This window comes from Physeter macrocephalus, chromosome 17, assembly GCF_002837175.3.
Source record: "Physeter macrocephalus isolate SW-GA chromosome 17, ASM283717v5, whole genome shotgun sequence".
Lineage (NCBI taxonomy): Eukaryota > Metazoa > Chordata > Mammalia > Artiodactyla > Physeteridae > Physeter > Physeter macrocephalus.
This window is the reverse complement of record NC_041230.1, coordinates 45,111,192-45,130,721: the sequence shown is the minus strand read 5'-3', so window position 1 is coordinate 45,130,721 and position 19,530 is coordinate 45,111,192. Positions and strand designations below refer to the sequence as shown.

The window sequence follows — 19,530 nt, the reverse complement described above, 5'->3', positions numbered from 1 at the left end:
TTCAATTGTCCGTATTTCACAGTCACTTAAACTCAGTGAGTCAGCGATGGAATTAATTCTCTCTCCTGCTCCCTTCCGGAACTTATTTGTTCCCCAGTGCCCCCTCCCAGGAAATGACACCACCGTCCAGACAGCTGTGCAAATCTGATAACTCAGTGTCCCCTCACATACAATCACTAAATTCTCTTGATTCAGTAGTAGCCTCAGCATACTGTGAAGCTGATTCAAGTCAGGAGAACCCTCTCTCCTCACTGCCGGTCCTCTAGTTTGAGACTCCAGCTGTCACTTGCAGAGAGGAGTTCAGAAGCCTCCCAACTGAGCTGCTGCCTCTACTCTGTAGCCCTCGTTTAGCCCTCCAATCTGTAGCCCTCATTTCAGTCCGAATGACCGTTCTCAAATACACACTGATCCCTCCCAAGCAATCCTCCTTCTCTTCTGGACTGGAAGACACCCCTTCTCCTATTTGGACCGTTCTCCCAGCCTCTCATGTGAAAATGTCTGCACCTTAGTTTCAAAACCTATTGCCATAAACTTTCTCATACTAACCTCAATTTATCAATCACGTTATTCCTAACACCCTACACTAACGCTGCCATATTTTGCAGTGAGTTTGTATGATTTTTATGACATTGCACATTCTCTTCTTTAAGAAAAAATATATTACTTTAAATTCCTCCCTATACCCAACAGCTAGGAGATTTCTCTTTCAGCAAGTGTCAATAGACATTGAAAGGATGAACACATGTATGATTCAGCAAGAGTACTGGTTTTGGAAGGTGATGGATCTGATTTTAAATCCTAGGTCTAACACGGGCTGTGTAATCCCCAAGTTCTTAATTTCTCTAAGTCCACTTTCGCCCGTGTCAGGAGACTTGAAGCACCCTGGTATACAACATGCTTGAGTGAGTCACTTAGGCAAAGCCCACCCAAAAGTCATATTAACTTGGTGCAGGCAATGGGAACACACAAGCTGGCAGGTTGGATGCAATCCTCCAGGCCTTCCTCAAGCTCACAAGACGCCCACTTCATTGCCGACACGTACAGGTGCGCTGGGACCGTGACCCGCGAGAACCCTGCTCATGTCGCACCCTCCCACGCTTTTCCTTTTTTTAAGGATTGTGGAAGAATGGCCTTGCATATCTGGAGAAAGTCCAGTCTGATCTTGGATCTGGGCTACCCAGGGGAGTTGCAGACAAAATCTTGAGCGGGCTTCTTTTGCTGACCTACAGTTCTTCCTTTTGAGGGCAGGGGACACTGGTGGTCTCAGCTATTTCTGTGCCAGACAACCCAGAGCAAGCCACAGGGGTCATTCAGCAGACCATAAAATGGTAATATCCAAGTACCTACTTCACTGTGTTGTTAAAATGGTAAAAAAATAGTACCTGACACATATTAACTGTTCAGTAAATGATGATTAAATAGTATCATGCTTTAGTAAACTCATATTCTGCAAGGCTAATGGTATGCAGAGGTGGAGAATAAGAGTGCTGACTATGGTGTAATTGAGGAATTAAAGTCAATTTGATCAAATACATTCCCATAAGGCATTCACACCCAACCCATTTTGAGGTTATTTTCCGTCATCTGTGAGAGTATTTTTCCATTAAGTTTATTTTTTTTCTCTTTTATCCAAAATTTTCCGACAGCCATTTTACATTGAATCCTGCTGTATCGTTTTACCATGTGTGTTTATGTTTGAGTTTAAAATGTTGGCTCTCACTAGTGACCCTTCAACCGTGGGTCCATGAAAAAAGGAGGTTGACTAAGTGCCCGGATGATGTGCTTACTCCAAGAGACAGCAGATGAAGTCACAGCAAAAAGAACGTTTCATGGGGTTGCGGGGCGGGTGGGGGGGGGGAATCTGAGTTATCATCCAGCACGTGGCAGCAGAGAACTCAAAGGAGCCTGCACCCCAGCAGTCACTTCATAGGGACGTTACTGTGGGAAAACAGCATCAATAGCCTTGTTAAACTAACGTTGAATTTACATATGAGATCGAATGTGTATTAAGTGTGTGTGCGGCTGGGAAAACTGCTTAATATTTCTAAGACTCCATTAGATGGGTGATTTTTAGGATTAAATTAGTGTGTCTATAAAAACTATTATCTGACACAGAATAAGTGCTCAGTAACTGTTTGCTATTATTATACAGTGATAAATAAATATTTTGCAAGGTAGACGCTCTGAATCAGTAACTATGAATATGAATCATTTTGGAGTTTGCTTTGCTGATTGTCCATTGTGTGGCATGGGCTTTATTAAAACTCTACGATCCAAAGACAAATAAGACTGACTGTCCAGATTCTGTGTTCCAGAATCGCAATTTGGGGTGGGACATTTTTTTTAAGGATGATTTTATTCAAGTGGGATCATTGTAAAGGGAGGAGCTAACACATACCAGGAGCAGCTAAGCTGAACTGCAGAAGCCAAGAAAGCTAGAAGAAGTCAGGCAGATGATGAGAAGTAAGTTGCCCATGGCTCATCTCTGATTTAACAGCTGGACGAGGCATGAGAATAAGCTGGGGTTCTGGAGTCTGGCAGGCTTGGCTGCAAACCCAGCTCTGTCACTTCCTATCTGGGTGGCTGGAACAAGTCACACAGTCTCAACATCGAATCTCTAAGCTCTAGCTTCCTCATTTGCAGAGTAGGGGAACGGAACAAGTTACCTAATAATATTTATCTGGACTTTGTTTGGAATTATAAACTAACTGGTTAATATGGTATCGGACATATAATAAGCACTCAAGAAAAATCTGTTACGTCTAGAATTATAAAAATTAATCCTATTAACATTAGTGCTATTGCTACTAATACTATTATGACAATTCTGTCAACGTGGTTTCTCTGTCTGACACAGGGCAGACAACTTCAACAAGCTGCCTGCCCTCTTTACGACATGCCTTCCTTTTACATAAATACAGTGAACCTGAAAAAGTGATGAAATACATGTGAAGAAAGCTTTAGTGGCTAAAAAAATAAAGGTTTACTAGAGGAATAAGGATGCAGTGAATTGAACAGTTACGGGTTCTCTTCCAGATTCTTCTGTGGAGTAAGTTGTGAGACGCTGGGCAAATTACTGACTCTCTCCAAACCTCAGACTGCTCGTCTGATGATTGTAGATCATGTTAACTAACGACAGGATGGTGTGGCTTGAGGTGGGCTATCAAGAACTCTCAGGTCTCTGTCCCACAAAAAGACATAATAAAGTACTTCATTAAGAGGAGACTAAGTGAAATCTGTGGTTTCTATCTTTTACGTGAAAGTATTTCAAACACATCTTACATTTTGGCAGGGGTCTTTACCTTTTCTATGAATTTATGCACAGGGCATAGCCTATTTATAAGTGAGTTTCATGGCATATTATTTTTAGGCTGTAGAGAAAAACATTCTTTGGTCTCAAAACAGATGATTGGTTTTACTAAATGGGCCACTGTCTTTTATTAAATTTAGGGTGCCCAAATGAAACAGCATCACATATAGTCTATGGGGGGACGTTCTAATATTTAAAAGTTAAGATCTGGTCAAAAATATCAGATTTGGATAAATGGATTCACATATGTCTACAAACATGTATCTCTATCTATCTATCTCTGTAACGATTTGTCTACCTGTAAAATGCTTCCATTTCTGATTTAAAATATAAAGGCTGAACACATAAGTCAATATTGGCATGTATGGGCACAAATAAAGCTTCCCAGGGAAACTGCTCCCGTTTTTATGTCTCTCTACATAGCTCTTAAATCAATTTCAGCATACAGTTTGGCTTTTAAAACATCTCCTTTGATATCTATTCTGCTGTGTTGGATAAACAAACACTTACTATATGCACATCCAAACACCTCGATTCGCATTCCAATTCTGCCCCTGGGGTTCCATTCTAAAGGGATGAAACGCAGAAATCTGGCTTTGATAGAAGGCTGCAGTCTGTAGTACACAACACTGTCTGCATTTGCATTTCCTGAAAATCCCTAGAAGAAAAGAGAAAAGAAGGAAATCAATGTACCTGGAGAAGATCTATTTCACTTTGTCTCCTACAATGTCAACAAGCAATGTATGATTTGCTTTTTTATTATAAAATGGCAACCTTCTTTAAGAAGATCATATCGTTAACAGTTATGCCATAACGTATCTTCATCCACATAAGTTACTATTGTCTAAACCTCTTTCTATCTAGCAGTTTAAATTCCATCATCTGCAGCAAGCCAGCTTTCAACTATGAAACCCCCAGTAAAGTTTGTTTCTATAAGGTGCAGACGAAACATAAACGTTACTGACATTGTGAACCATGAGAAAGACTGAGAACATCTTCTTCCTGTATTCAAAAGCTAGCATCTGATTCAGCATAGAAGTTGCTCACATCATTGATGAATGAGTAAGGTTAAGACTTGTTCGTATTGTTTCACTTTATCTTACTCAGTAACATAAAAGAAGGTTAACATAAAAGAAAGTTATCACCAGACATTCAAGTCAGAGCTACACTCTGAGAATAGGTTGTTAAACTTCATTCACCACAAGGCTGGATACACACCTTAAAAATTGTTGGTGCCTGTCACTTTTATTCAATAAAAAATGATACAATAAAAGCACCCGTATTTAAAAAATTGTTAAGGGAAATTGGAATCAATAATCATCTGGAAAGACCTGAAATTAGACTTACAGATTCTAGATTTGAAAGCTAGAAAGACCATAGGAATGATGCTGAGCTAGCACCATCAAATTGCAGATGAGGAAATTAAACGTCACAATGGTGAAAAAAGAAATCTCTGGTGTTTGCAAAACTATAATAAGGTATGACCAGGAGCTATGCTCCTTCCACAATATCAGGATGCATCTACCTAACACATAGCTCACCTGCAAAACCCACACCTAAACAGCTTTTATTTTCTCCTACGTGACATATGGTAAAGCTTCACATGTGAAAAAGTTAGGATGAAGCAGTTGTTCTCAATAATTGATATTTAATTTTTATTTCAGCTTCTCCTCTTCCACCTCTTCCTTCCTTTCCTCCCTCCTTTTCTCCTTCTTGTCTTCCCCTCCCCCTCCTCCTTCTTTTTTTGTTTAACTGTAACAATCAGGATACGTAGGAACGAAATAAGGGATGATGCTACGACCTCTTCAGCTGCATGATAGGTCCCCTTACCATGATTGGATCAACGAATGAGGTCGCCCTCATGTAGATCATACCAAACAAAGCAAATATTTTAGGAACACCAATACCCAGGGAGTTCATTCATTTGCCGACTTTTCTTTCTACTTCACAAATATCTCTTTACCAACATTTACTAAACTATTTTCTAACACAGTAAAAAAAAAAAAGTAAGGTTGGGTTTTTCAGTCAAATTAATTTGATTTGATTCCCCTTATCAGTCAACTCTACTTCCTGCCCCCCAACGCTCCCCACCCCAGTACCTCATACACCCAATTTTCAGGCTCACACAAAACAGACAGTTCTATGATGGTGCCTCCAAATTATATCCCAAATCTGGGCACATCCCCCTTCATCTCAGCTACAACCACCAGGTTCAACAAAGCATTATCTCTCCAGAACTACTTCAATGGCCTCTCCCTCATCTTTTTAGTCTTCTGTTTCCTATCACCATCCCCATCCCCATCCCTAATCTCTTTCCCTCTGAGCAGTCAGTAAGATTTTTAAAGGGAAGATAAACTATGTTACCCCCACTGCTTCCTTTACCGCGTAGAAGAAAATCCAAATTCCTTATCAAACATAACGCAGTCTTTGGCAATCTCCTCCATGATGCTTTAAGCACAGGGAACCTCCGTGTAGAAGCCAAGCTCAGTCCTGCTGAGGGCCCTTGCGCCAGCTGTCGCACAACCAGCTCCTCTTGTCATCTCAGGCCTCGGTCTAAAGAGCACCACCTAGGACAGGCCCTTTTTGATCACAGCTTCTACAGGAAGTGTACCTGACATGCCAGCATCTTATCTTTCTGTTTTATTTTCTTCATATTATATATTTTATATTTCTTCATATTACTCATTATTTTCATTATTTGTTTATCTTATCCCCTAAGAAGACAAGCTCTGTAAAGCAGGGAACTTTACTGCCTTCCTTCCATAGTACCTAGAATATGGCTTGGCTCAAAGTGGTTCTCAACAAAATATCTGTTGGATGTGTATGTTTGGGAAAGACTGGGCTTAAAAACAAATCAAAGTTCAGCAAGTTTCTTGATTATTGTATCTCTATGAAGATGTCAAATGAGAATGTACAAATGAGCACTGTATCTCCTGAGGGAGGAACAGTTATCCAGCATGTTTCAAACATATTAGGCCCACATTCCTGGCTACTATTTCCCAGAACATAAACAGGAGAACGTCGTTTAATCCCACAGATATTTGGACTCTGATAACCAGACACTTCTAGAACGTTCCATGCTATTCCACCAGATGAAATTTCACACTGAGGATTTGCTATAAAATGTTAACTGTATTCTTTATTTTACTATCTAATCCCCATCCTCACTTCACCTTTAGGGCACCATGGTCTCCATTTCTGTCGAAACCATGAACATTTGCCTGAAAACGTCCATTTATACCAACTTTTTCTTTAGAATGGCTGATGAAGGGCAGTTTCATTTAAGACAGTATTTCCCAAACTTGGACTACACATTAAAACTCCCAGTGCTCAGACCCTGGGCATTGGTGTGTGTGTGTGTGTGTGTGTGTGTGTGTGTGTGTGTGTCTGTCTGTCTGTCTGTCTGTCTTTACATGCTCTCCAAGTCAGGGTAATGTGCCTCCAGGGTTGAGGACCTGGTTTAAAGACCTTCAATCCTAATCAGACCTTCTTACACTTCTGATTCTATTTTCCTGGGTACCACTGGCAGGTTAATACAATACCTAATTACGATTTCTTGCAGTGAACAGCTGGATGATGAATTAGATAACCCTCCAAAAGATCTCACATTTTTTCAAAATTAATATAAGTTCATAGCTAGAGATAGATGGCACTCTGTGATCTCAGCATTTTATGGGATTGGGAGAAAAGATGCAGGTGACAATGGCAACAGACAGGTAAATGGGAAGAGGACGTCTGTAAATGGAAGCCTTTCACAGTTTATCCGATCAATTTATGAGCTATTTGAATTTTGAGAACATAAAGACGAAATGTAAATTACTTAGGCTGTATAAGTAATAAAAAAAGCTGAGCATGTTCAAAATTTTAAGTGATTATTTCTGACAAGGGCTGAGGGAAATTGTGAGGTGGGGGTTATGGGATTTTTACTTAGCACATTTTAGTCATTTCTGAATTTTTTTAATGAGCATGTATTAATTTTTTAATAATTAGCAAAATAAAGTAATGCATAGACATGTAAGTGTATACAGTGACAGAATAGGCAGAAATACCACTTAGTAATGCTCTGGGTACCTTAAACAACATTCTAAGATTAATGTTACTGGGAAAACATGCACCATTACTACTAGTTAAATATATTTAACTGAACAATAATATTTGCATTGTTTTGTTCCACTTGTTGCTAACTTTTAAAACGTAAGATAATAAAGATTCTGCTGTGGAATTCAATATCTAATGGGAATTTTTTTAGAATGTCTGTGAATGAGACAGGGAATTGATGCTATTCACTTTATAAATGAAAAGTCCAATGCATACTAATGTTCCTAATGTAATTCCCTTGCCTAGAAGACTTTTCTCAATTTGCTATGAAAATTTTTTCATATACTCATAATTCATAAAGGAATGCATGAATTTAAACGTCTCATTCTTTTGAAAAAATAATTTTATTATGAGAATGTGTATGTCTTCCCTTATATTATATATTCTGAACTTCAGTGCTTGTCCAAATTACCTGAGGTGCTGTCACGCACTAAATCTGTGAGAGGGGCCTTAGAAATCCGCATTTCAATGCAGGTCAAGCTGATTTGCGCTCTTGGTCTTTGGCCTGCTCTTTGAACGTTCTTCAGGCTTGTGGATAAATCGTGCTGTTTTTCCCCTCCCTATTTTATCTCAAAACTTTTCAGAGAGGGAAAAGATTTTAGGAGAACAGTTGACTAGGGCTAACCTCCAAAGGGAGAGATAAGTAACAAACGTCTTCTGTGCTATCAATCTGAATGTCTTCAATGTGAAAGCTTGTGTCTCAACATCAGACACAGCAGAAATATATATTATGTAGTTTTAATATTTGCCTCAACCCTGTGAAGTATTTTTGTGCCCACCGTAAAACTGAGGATAACAAAAATTATAGAGCTTACGTGCCTAAAACCACCCAGCTAGAAAGTGACAGAGTAAGGATTTAATTCTATACTTTTCTGAATCAAAAGCACATAATTTAGCTAAGCCATCAAAGGCCTCACTCCAACAGAACGTGAAAGCAAACAACTCACCCTAGAGGAAACCTGATATTTTATCTGAGGCTGTTTTTCCCTTTTTCTCATAATATATATTTAAAATCTTTGACACATCTGAAAGTAATGCAACTTAGATTATTACTGAACTGGGACACAACTCTACCAGTGGACTTTTATAGACAAAAGGATTGTTCTATTAACTTTACATTTTTGCAAAATTACTACAGCTGAAGGGAAATAAAAGACAAATTTTCGAACATCAATAGGACTCTCGCATATAAACGGTAACCTCCTAATAGATGCATAATGTAGAAGAATATGCCATTAGATCACCAAATATATGAAATATCTACAAGTAAAATTAAGGTGATGTGTCTTATGTGATAAAAATCAAAAAGCCTTAATTGTATTTTTCTTTTCTTTGAGACTTGATGATTTTCAAACTCAATGAGATGTTCAAAGATGGTTTAGAAATGTATTCTAACCAAGATAATTTATGGAGTTAATGAATTAAAGTTTTTCACAGGATTTTAAGCATTTTCAAAGTGCTTCTAAAGTTTACGAAGAAGTGTAATAGCATTAACTTCTTTTGCTAATAGTAATTGAGCAACTCATCTATGAAAGCCAAGATGCATAAAGGGAGATGGCCATATGGCAGTTCATAAGGGGCTCCAAAACACTGCTGTAATAAATTAGAAACATGGGACCAGTTACATGTGGTTATAGAGCAGATCTGTAATTACATGTAAATTCGTCCAGCTCCCACCAAAATAAACAGCAATGTTAGTAGAAATTTAATACAACAAACAGGCAAACATTAAAATCCTCTGACCTCTCTTATTCATGTGACTTACATATGACCTTTTTCCAAGTACAATTCATTTTGACACTGTCAGCTAATATGCAGAAACTAAATATATCATAGCAACATGCTGTCTAATGGAAATCAGCTCTGTATTTTATGATGTTAGTTATAAATCTTTACTAAGTGTGCCTCCCATGAGATCTTCTGGTCTAGAAAAGCATAAAAGAAAAGAAAAATAAGAACTACCAAAAAATGGGAAATATGCTAACATAAACCCAGATAAGAATAATGTTTAAACATATGTTGAACAAGACATTGTAACTATATCCAACAAAAGTTGATTCTATCTTGAGCGTGAATGGAATTCATTTAATGTAATAGAAAACCAGCAATGAGAGTACAGCAGTCAAATCAGAAAGTTAACTTTTGCTCTGTATATATAATAACTCAATTTTCAACATAAAAGAGTATAGAATTTTATTAATATTAAATCAGTTTCTACTATCCTTCACAGAAGGTATTCAATATCTTTAAAATATTTATTTGGAGGAGTACCAAATTATTAACAATAGTTCTCTGAGGGACCACAAACCAGTCATTATTTTAGAATCTGTGGAGGCACAAAGTTGTAAAATACACGGGTTAGGCCCTTTTAGCATAGAAGGGTTTGAATTCTCAAAACAGAAATATCAAAGGGCAAGAGAGAAAAAGCACACGAAAGATACAATCTTCACTAAAGTCCGTAACTATTGTTGAGACATAGTAATAAATTTTTACATGCCTGATATATGGACAGGTCATTAAGCCTAAATTTATATTAGGGTGATAACATGTACAATTTTGAGGAAGATTAAAATTTGACTGAGATGCAAAGTAACTTTTAACTAAAAAATGATAATATTATGGTAATGGTAGATTAGGAGATTCTGAACAATGCTCCTGCTAAAAGCTGTACAAAATTTAAAATAGGGACTGAAGCTCTGAAAGACAATAAAATATTAAATGTCCGAGATTTGGGAGAAGAACAGCCAAAGAGACCAGCCCTACCTTTGGGGCCCCTGTTTTCTTCTTTAGGTGACTCAAGGATTTCTGAAGAGGAGAAACTGAGCAGATCTTTTGACAACTTCACAGGGTTAGAGACAAAACTTTAGTGCTAGAGCCCTCAAGGACATGAATATACCATGAGCTTCCACAGGTTTTGTGTCAAAACTTTGAGAGTCTACAACTAAGAATAAATGGTAAGACAGAGAGAGACAACTCCCAACAGGGATGAAAATTCAGCTTTCCATCTTCTCCATCTGTGAAATTATATGATGATGGTCAGAGATGGCTCATACTCCTTGCTGCCTGCAGAAGCAACTGTAGTTATATTCTGTAGGAAGACACCCTTCTAGATCTCAACTTAGCGTTCATTTTTTTCATATATAATGTCCTATACACAATAGAAAATAATAAAACATTAGCAGAAATTGTTCTTAAAGGAAATTTATAGTCTTGAACATGCACACATATTAGTAAATAGGAAAGGCATCAGCTCTGTTATTTAAAGAACTCTGAAGTCATCACTCTATACAATAAGAAAGAGGGACAAACTTAAAATCAATGAATTTTCTGAGACCCATCAGAAAACTGAGGTTACATGGTGCTATGGACTAAGTTGTGTCCCTCTAAAAACGTATAGGTTGAAGCCCTAACCACTCCCATTGTTATAGTATTTGGAGGTGGGGCTTTGGGAAGTAATTAGGTTTAGATGAAGTCATGAAGGCGGGGCCCCCGTGATGGGATTAGCATCCTTACAAGATGAGGAAGACAGACCAGAGCTTTCTCTCACTCCGCCAGGTGAGGACACAAGAAGGATGTCTGCAAACCACGAAGGGGCCCTCACCAGGAAGCACATCGGCCAGCACCTTCATCTTGGACTTCCTAACCTCCAGAACTGTGAGAAATGAACACCTGTTGTTTAAGCCACCCAGTCTATGGCATTTTGTTATACCAGCCTGAGCTGACTAATACACATGGCAAACCACCCCCATGAGATCTGGAGAGAAGGCCACCCAGAGACAGCAGAAATCTGTCCATCCACTGGTGCCATAAAATGATAGGAACTCTCACGGTAATTTTGATGCATTGATGGAGGCCGAGTGTGGACTAGCATGAGAGTGAGAAACTCCTGAGGGCTGTGGTCTTAGAGGAACCCCACATTTTTGTGGGCTTTTCCTCCAGGAAACTTTCTATGCTCTGTGACGATCAGAAAAAAGACTTCTTCTTGCCTCTGGCAAGGAGGGGAAAAGGTGATCATTGTGAAATATGCCCAACCCGATCTCCATAACGAAGACTTTGCCAGAGCCTTATCCCTATGAAGGACCCCCAGAAACACTAGTGAAGGTCACAGATTCAAGACAAAGGCTAAAACACTAACATTTAATTGCAATATTGTAGAATGATCTCATTCCCCCACGTCATACCACCATACCAGCAGGACTCCAGTATAATAATACTGGATAACAACTGAGAGAAATGGAAAACCCAGACCATATCTGAAGAGGATGCCAAAGTCAAAGGAGAGGCAAAAACAAGGATACTAGATGAGTTTGAAGCCTCTGGCACCTATACCACCTGTAGCAAACATTAAATACAGCCTAATTTCTAGCCAGATTAATATAAATTCTCACATGAAATACCTGTTTACCTCAGTTCCCACTACTAGATACAATATGTCCAAATTTCAACAAAAAGTTGCAAGGCATGCCAACAGGCAAGAAAAAAACAGTGTCTGCATAGACAAAACAATCATCAGAACTAGGCTCGCGTATGTCACAGATGTTTGAATTATCAGACTAGAAATTTTTAAAAACTATGATGAATATGCTAAGGACTCTAATGGGAAAACTGGACAACATGCAAGAACACATGGGGAATGTAAGCAGAGAGATGAAAATCTAAGAAAGAACCAAAGATTCCAAAGTGTTTAGAAATCAAAAACACTGTAACAGAAATGAGGAATGTCTTTGATGGGTACATTGATACATTCAATGTAGCCAAAGAAAGAACCAGTGAGCTTGAAGAAAATACAAATTTCTCAAATTGTAATGCAAAAAGAAAGAAAGTGGAAGAGAATATCCAAGAACCATGGGATAACTGCAAAAGTTGTAACATGTGCAAAAATGGAACACAAGAAGGTGAGTAAAGAGAGAACGGAGCTGAAGAAATATTTGAAGTCATAATGGCCAATGAATTTCTAAAATTAATGACAGACACCAAACAAGATCCAGGAAGTTCAAAGAATAAGAAGCAGGTTAGAAATCAAAATAAAAACTATACTTAGTCATACATATTCAAACTGCAGAAAAGCAAAGATACAGAGAACATTTTGAAAGAAGCCAGAGGAAAACAAATACCTTACCTTTAGAGGTAAAAGGATAAGAATTATATTGGACTTCTCATCAGAAATCATACAAGCAAGTAGGGAGTGGAGTGAAATCTTTAAAGTGTTGAAAGAAGTAAAAATAGTCTTGGAATTCTATAGCCAGAGAAATTATCCTTCAAAAATAAATGAGAAATAAAGATTTTCTCAGACAAAAACTGATGGAATTCACTGCTAGCAGACCTGCTCTACAAGAAATATTTAAAAGAAGTTCTTCAGACAAAGGAAAATGATAGAGGTCAGAAACTTGGATCTACGTAAAGCGAGGAAGAGTAGTTGAGAAGGAAAAAAAGAAGGTAAGATACAGTAATTTATTTTTCTTATTTCTTATTTTTATTTTTTGGTGGTACGCGGGCCTCTCACTGCTGTGGCCTCTCCCGTTGCGGAGCACAGGCTCCGGACGCGCAGGCTCAGCGGCCATGGCTCATGGGCCCAGCCGCTCCGCGGCACGTGGGATCTTCCTGGACCGGGGCACGAACCCGCATCCCCTGCATCGGCAGGCAGATTCTCAACCACTGCGCCACCAGGGAAGCCCTATTTTTCTTATTCTTAATTACAAAATAACTGTTTAAAGAAACAATAGTAAGAGATAACGCAGAATCATACAAAATGCTCGATTACATTCAAATTAGGCATTAAAAAGGGGGAACAGCAACAACAGAAAGAGGAACAAAAAAACACGAGACAAATACAACAAATAGAAAACAGCTACAAACGTGATAGATATTGATCCAAATATATCAATAAGCACTTTAACAGTGGATCTAAATACACTACTTAAAAAACTACTGCTTAAAACACAGAAACCTTCAGAGTATAAAGGAGTATAAAGAATGACCAGACCCAACTATTTGTTATCTACAAGAAATTCATTTTAAATAAAAGACTAAAAATAGATTAAAAGAGATGGGGAAAGATACACTAAGTTAGTGTCAAAAATCCAGAAATAGCAAAATTAAAACCACCGGATCAATAAAACAGTAATCAGTAAGAGTTTATTGTGCATATTAAGAACAGTTTTAGGGACTTCCCTGGTGGTGCAGTGGATAAGACTCCACGCTCCCAGTGCAGCAGGCCTGGGTTCGATCCCTGGTCAGGGAACTAGATCCCACATGCACGCCACAGCTAAGAGTTCACATGCCGCAACTAAGGAACCCGGGAGCTGCAACTAAGGAGCCTGCCTGCCACAACTAAGACCTGGTGCAACCAAAGAAATGAATAAATAAATATTAAAAAAAAAAAAAAGAAAGAACAGTTTTAGAACTGGGAGCTTTCAACCCCAAAACTAATATGAAGCTCAGAGGCACATTACAGAATGGCTTATAAAGTGAAAATGAGGAAGTGGTTTAATCTTTACAATGATTGATTATTACACTGGGCGTTTCCAGACGGCAGGGGATTGATCAAAAGTGATTATTTAATACCGTGTTTAGGAAAACGACTTAAGTTTCTTTTACGATTATCAGAGGCATTTACAAGAAGTAAACTAAGTTAAGTTTTGCTCCTGTGCATGAAATAGGCTAGATTTAGTTTTGCTTATGTGGCTTAAATGGTTTGGTCTGCTCAGGGAATTTTCAAGTTTGGTTTTCATTTTATATTTCACTTTTTACACTACCACTACATCTAAATAAATGTAGAAAAGCTATATTAATTTCAGACAAAGCAGCCTCCAGAAAAAGGAAGATTATCATAGATAAGTAGGCACATTGCATATTGACAAAATGATCAGTCTTCTAAGATGGTTTAACAATCCTCTATGCATATGGACTTAACAGCAGAGTCCAAATACAAGAGGCAAATACTGATAGAACTGCAAGGAGAAATAGATAAATCTATTATTATAGTTGGAGTAATTGATACATCAAGGAGTCAGAAAAACAGTAAGAATGTAGAAGACGTATATCACTATTAATCAACTGGATCTAATTGACATTTTAGAATATTCCACCCAAGAACAGCAGAAACAGTCTTCTCAAGTTCATGAAGCATTCACCAAGATAGACTGCATTATGGGCCCTAAAATACGCCTTCACAAATGTAAAAGAATACAAATCATACAAAGTATGCTCTCAAATCACACTAGAATTAAACTATTAATCAGTAACAGAAAGATAGCTAGAAAGTCACAAAATGTTTGAAAATAACCCGAGAGTTAAAGCAGAAACCCCAAGTGAAATGTTTAAAAACGTATCTAAATGAAAATGAAAGTACAATTTATCAAAATTTGTGGGATACAGCAGCATTTTTAGCATTAAATACATATATTAGAAAAAATAAAGATTGAAATAAATAAGTTTCCATCTTAGAAAACTAAAGAATATAGAGCAAGTTAAGTCTAAAATAAGCAGAGGAAGAGAAGTACTAAAAATGTATGCCACAAATTATTGGAAATGAAAACAGGAATGCAGTAGACAAAACCAAAAGCTGGTTCTTTGAAAAGTTTCCTAAAATTGATAAATCTCTAGTCATGCTGTCCAAGAAAAAAAGAGAGAGAAGACCCAAATTATCAATATCACAAATGGAAGAGAAGTCACTGCTACTGAGCACATGGATATCAAAAGAAGAAAGGAGAAAATTAATGAGCCGAGGATGAATGAAGACTTCAGAAAAAATACAGTAAATTAAAACCAAGGATGAAACAGGAAGTAGATAATAAAGATAATGCTTTGAAGGACATTTCTTTCTTTCTTTATTGAAGTGTAGTTGATTTACAACATTGTGCCAGTCTCTGCTGTACAGCAAAGTGCCTCAGTTATACACACATACACATTCTTTCTTTAGTATTCTTTTCCATTATGGTGTATCACAGGATATTGAGTATAGTTCCCTGTGCTATACAGTAGGACCTTGTTATCTATCCAGTCTAAATGTAAGAGTTTGCATCTACCAGCCCTGAACTCCCAGTCCATCCCTCTCCCTTTCCCCCTCCCCCTTGCCAACCACAAGTCTGTCCTCTATGTCTACGAGTCTGTTTGTTTTGTAGATAGGTTCATTTGTGCCACATTTTAGATTCCACATATAGGTGATATCATATGGTATTTGTCTTAAGGCTTTGAGGGACATTTAAATGAAAGAAACTCTAGTTAGACTGATCAAGGAAAAGAAAAGCGACACAACCAATATCAGGAATGCAAAAGAGCATCTTACCATGATCTTACACACATTAGAATGATAATAAGAGGATATTTGGAATAATTCTAGGACAATAATTTTGAAAATTAAGTGAAGTGGACAAATTCTAAACTGCAATTTACCAAAACAGATGAGAAACAGGAAAATCTGAGTTGCCTATATATAGGCGAAATTAAATGTATAATTAAAAATCATTCCCACACAGAAAATTGCAGGCCCTCTGTTTTCCCTAGTGAATTCTTCTAAACATTTAAGGATACAATAATGCGGGTGTCATATAAACCTCTTCAAAAAGTAGAAAAACAGAATGCTTCCCAGCTTGTTTTGTGAGGCCAGCATAACCTTGATATCAAAATCTGACAAAGAACTTGTAAGGAGGAAAATAAAAGCCTGTCTTATTAAAACATAGATCCAACAATCCTCAAAAGATAGTTGCAAAATTATTCTAGAATATAAAAATAAGGAAAAAGTCTAACAGGTCATAATGCAATCAAGCTTATTCCAGGAATATAAGGATTGCTTAATATTTAAAAATTCTTCAATATAATTAATCAAACTGAAGAAAATATGGTCTTCTAGATAGACGCAGAAAGAGTATTTGATTAAATTCAACATCTAAACAAGATTGAAACTTTTAGCCAAGTAGGGAATTTCTAACTCTGTAAAGGATATCTACAAAATTCTTACAGTAAGCATCGCATGTAGGATGAAATTCTGAGAGCTGTTTTGAGTTTGGGACCCAGACAAGTATGTTGTCTACAGACCCTCAATTCAACATTAGTACAATATTCTAATTAGTACAACAAGGTAACAAAAGTGTTTAACAGGTAATAAGGATTAGAAAGGAAAAAAGAAAACTGCTATTATTCATAGGCTGCATGATTGTGTACGTAGAAATTTTTCTTTACTCTGTAGAGTGAGTTTAGGCAAATCTGCTGGGTAAAACTCTCTATATAAATATGAACTGAACTTGCACACCTATTAAAGTGGCCAATATCCAGGACACTGACGATACTAAATACCGGCGAGGATGTGGAGCAACAAGAACTCTCATACATTGTTAGTGGAAAGACAAAGGGACAGGAATCACCAAGATACTCTTGAAGAAAAACAAAGTCAGAGGATTTTCTTTACTGAATATGAAGTCTTAAAATGTGAAAAAAAGAGAGAGAGAGAGAGAGTGTGACATATTGGCAGAGAGTTACTCAAAGAGACCAATGGAACAGAACAGAGAATCCAGAAACAGACGCAATATATATGGACAGTGAATTTTAACAATGTTTGCAATGCAGAGCCGTTAAAAAAAAGAAACAACAACTTCTTTTAAATGCCTGGCACTAGACCAATTGAATATCTACTGTGGAAAAAAGAAGAAAAAAAATTAATGGAAAGTTGGTTGATTACTACTTTAAATCACACGCAGAAGAGAATTCCAGTAGGATTGTAGGCCTATATGTGAAAAGCAAAACAATAAAGCTACTAGAAGATAGCACAGCTGACCATGTTCACAACTTTAAGGAGGGCAAAGACTCCTCAGACATGACCCAAAAGGCACGAACCATAAGAGGAAAGATTGACAAATCCGAATCTATTAAATTTAAGAATGTCTATTCATCTGAAGATGTTAAAACAGTGGAAAGAGAAGCCACAGAACAAGAGAACCTATTTTCCAGTATATTAGTAACCAGAACATGTGGAGGACTACAGAGCAATAAAAAAGAGGAATAAAAGCAATACCTAAATGACTAACAAATCTAAAAAACGGTGTCCAAACTCATTAGTCATAGAAGCATTGCAAATTAAAACCAGTGTGAGAGCTGTGCACATCAACCAGGTTGGCCAAAATTGAGGGAAACATTAAAAAGCTAAAATAAAATAAAACTGACAATATCAAGTGTTGTCAAGAATGTCAAGCAAATGGAATTTTCATACACTACTGTTGAGAGTGTAAATTAGCACGATCCCCATAAGAAGCCTTTCACATATTCCACTAAAGTTCAACATATACTTATTTGATGAACCAGCAATTCCACTCTGAAGAAGGCACCCTACGGAAAAGCAGATGCTGTGTAACAAAAGGCCTGCATGTTCCTGAAGTATTATTCAGAAGAGACCCAAAGTACAACTCACATGTCCATTTGTAGAGTGGGTAAACAAATCCAGACGCAGTCATATAATAAAAGGTTGTAAAGCAAAGAAAATTAATCAACTATACCTACACACCACAACATGGATATGTTTAACAAGCATAATGTTAACCCAAGAAGCCAGGAGTAAAAAACATACATATTACATGGTTCCTTCTGTACATAATTCAAAACTGGCATTAGTAGTCATGATAGTGAAAACTTTGGGAGAAGAGGGAGGCAGTAGTGATCAGGAAAAGGATGAAAGGAGGTGTCTGAGATCCTGTAATATTCTTGGCCTAGGTAATATTTAGACAAGTATGTTCACTTTTTGATCATTCAATGAGCTGTACACATACATGCCTTTCACCTTTTTCTGGCTGTGTGTTGTACTTCAGTATAAAAATAAATGGGAACTATGGAAAAGAAATACGTCCTTAATGCTTTCAAAGGTAGTTCAGTGAAGACAATCAAGATTTAAATTTGCATGTATTTGTCCAAGAGCAGAAAAAAAAGACTTTGAAGAATACCTCATTAAAATTGTATTTTTCACTCTTGTGCTTTTTTATATAGATCATTAAGAACACCATGAGAAGTACCTTTCAACTTCGGATTTTAGATATCATATAATTTATCATGCATTATACCATAAGGAGCTCCATTAGCAACTTTCCTTTTACCATTAATATTACAGAGAATAATGGCATTCCTATGACCATTACCATTAAAATAACTATTGTTCAGTGATAAAACTACTGAGTTTTCTGTTAGAGATATTATAAAATTTAAAGTAAAATATTCCTCTCTTATCTCATATTCTATTAATGTTTTTATAGTCTTTCTAATATATGGATTAATCTTCAGAGTGCTTCAAAATGGCATTTATTCACCTACTGAATTGCTAATAGATTTCCCAAGTAGAAACTTAAATATGTTTTAGAAAGATCCTAAAAAACCAATCTTTCCAAGAGAATAAAATAAAATATCCATTTATTATACTTAATTTGAAAAACTGAAATGTTTAATCAGCCCTTATTGTTCAATCAGTGCTTACTGTTCCTTATAGTTTTAGAGTCAATGGCTCTTATTTTGGCCTCTGAAGCCATTCCTAATTTAATACATATTAAATACATTACATTATTACTGTATATTATATGTGCATTAATGTACATGCTAATGTGAATTGCAATGTAAATTAAATACTATATACTTTATTTAACTCGTGAACACTGTACCTTCACTTAGATCATAACCTAAACCTTCTTAGAAGTTTGTCACTCAGAGAAGCTATGTAACCTCTAAGGCGTGCCTAATTGTTAACACTGAGTCTTAGCAAGGTACAAAGATTAATGGCCTCTAAAGTATTCTTTTTAAAGTCGGTGCCAACTTGATATTTAACCAACTATTTTTAGAACACATAGATGAAACTGCAATTATTGTAGTTATATACTGCATACACAGAGTTATATATATATTGTAGTTATATAATACTACAGTATTATTTTGGGTAGTTTGACCTTCAGATTCTGTATAATTTGGTCACAATTAAAGTTTCCTTACACAGAAAGTCAAGAGAGAGACTACTTTATTTGGCAATAATGTAATCAGGGAGCAAAAACCTGCAGACTTTCCCATCCCATTCTTCATCAAAGAGACAAACTCACCAGTCCTCTGGGGGCAAAGGGTGAATAAATGCATGCAGCAGACGCTGGGTTAGAGGGACT

General features: G+C 37.0%; 1 protein-coding gene across 5 annotated transcripts in view; it reads right to left on the bottom strand.

Annotated features, from left to right (window-relative positions):
- Window positions 1-19,530, bottom strand: part of CNTNAP4 (contactin associated protein family member 4) — a 287,771-nt gene that overhangs the window by 122,973 nt on the left and 145,268 nt on the right. For all 5 annotated transcript variants that reach the window (XM_024124937.2, XM_024124939.1, XM_024124940.1 and 2 more), the window contains exon 4: window positions 3,821-3,968. In XM_024124937.2, coding sequence (XP_023980705.1) covers window positions 3,821-3,968 — 148 coding nt within the window. The remainder of the gene's footprint in view (window positions 1-3,820; window positions 3,969-19,530) is intronic.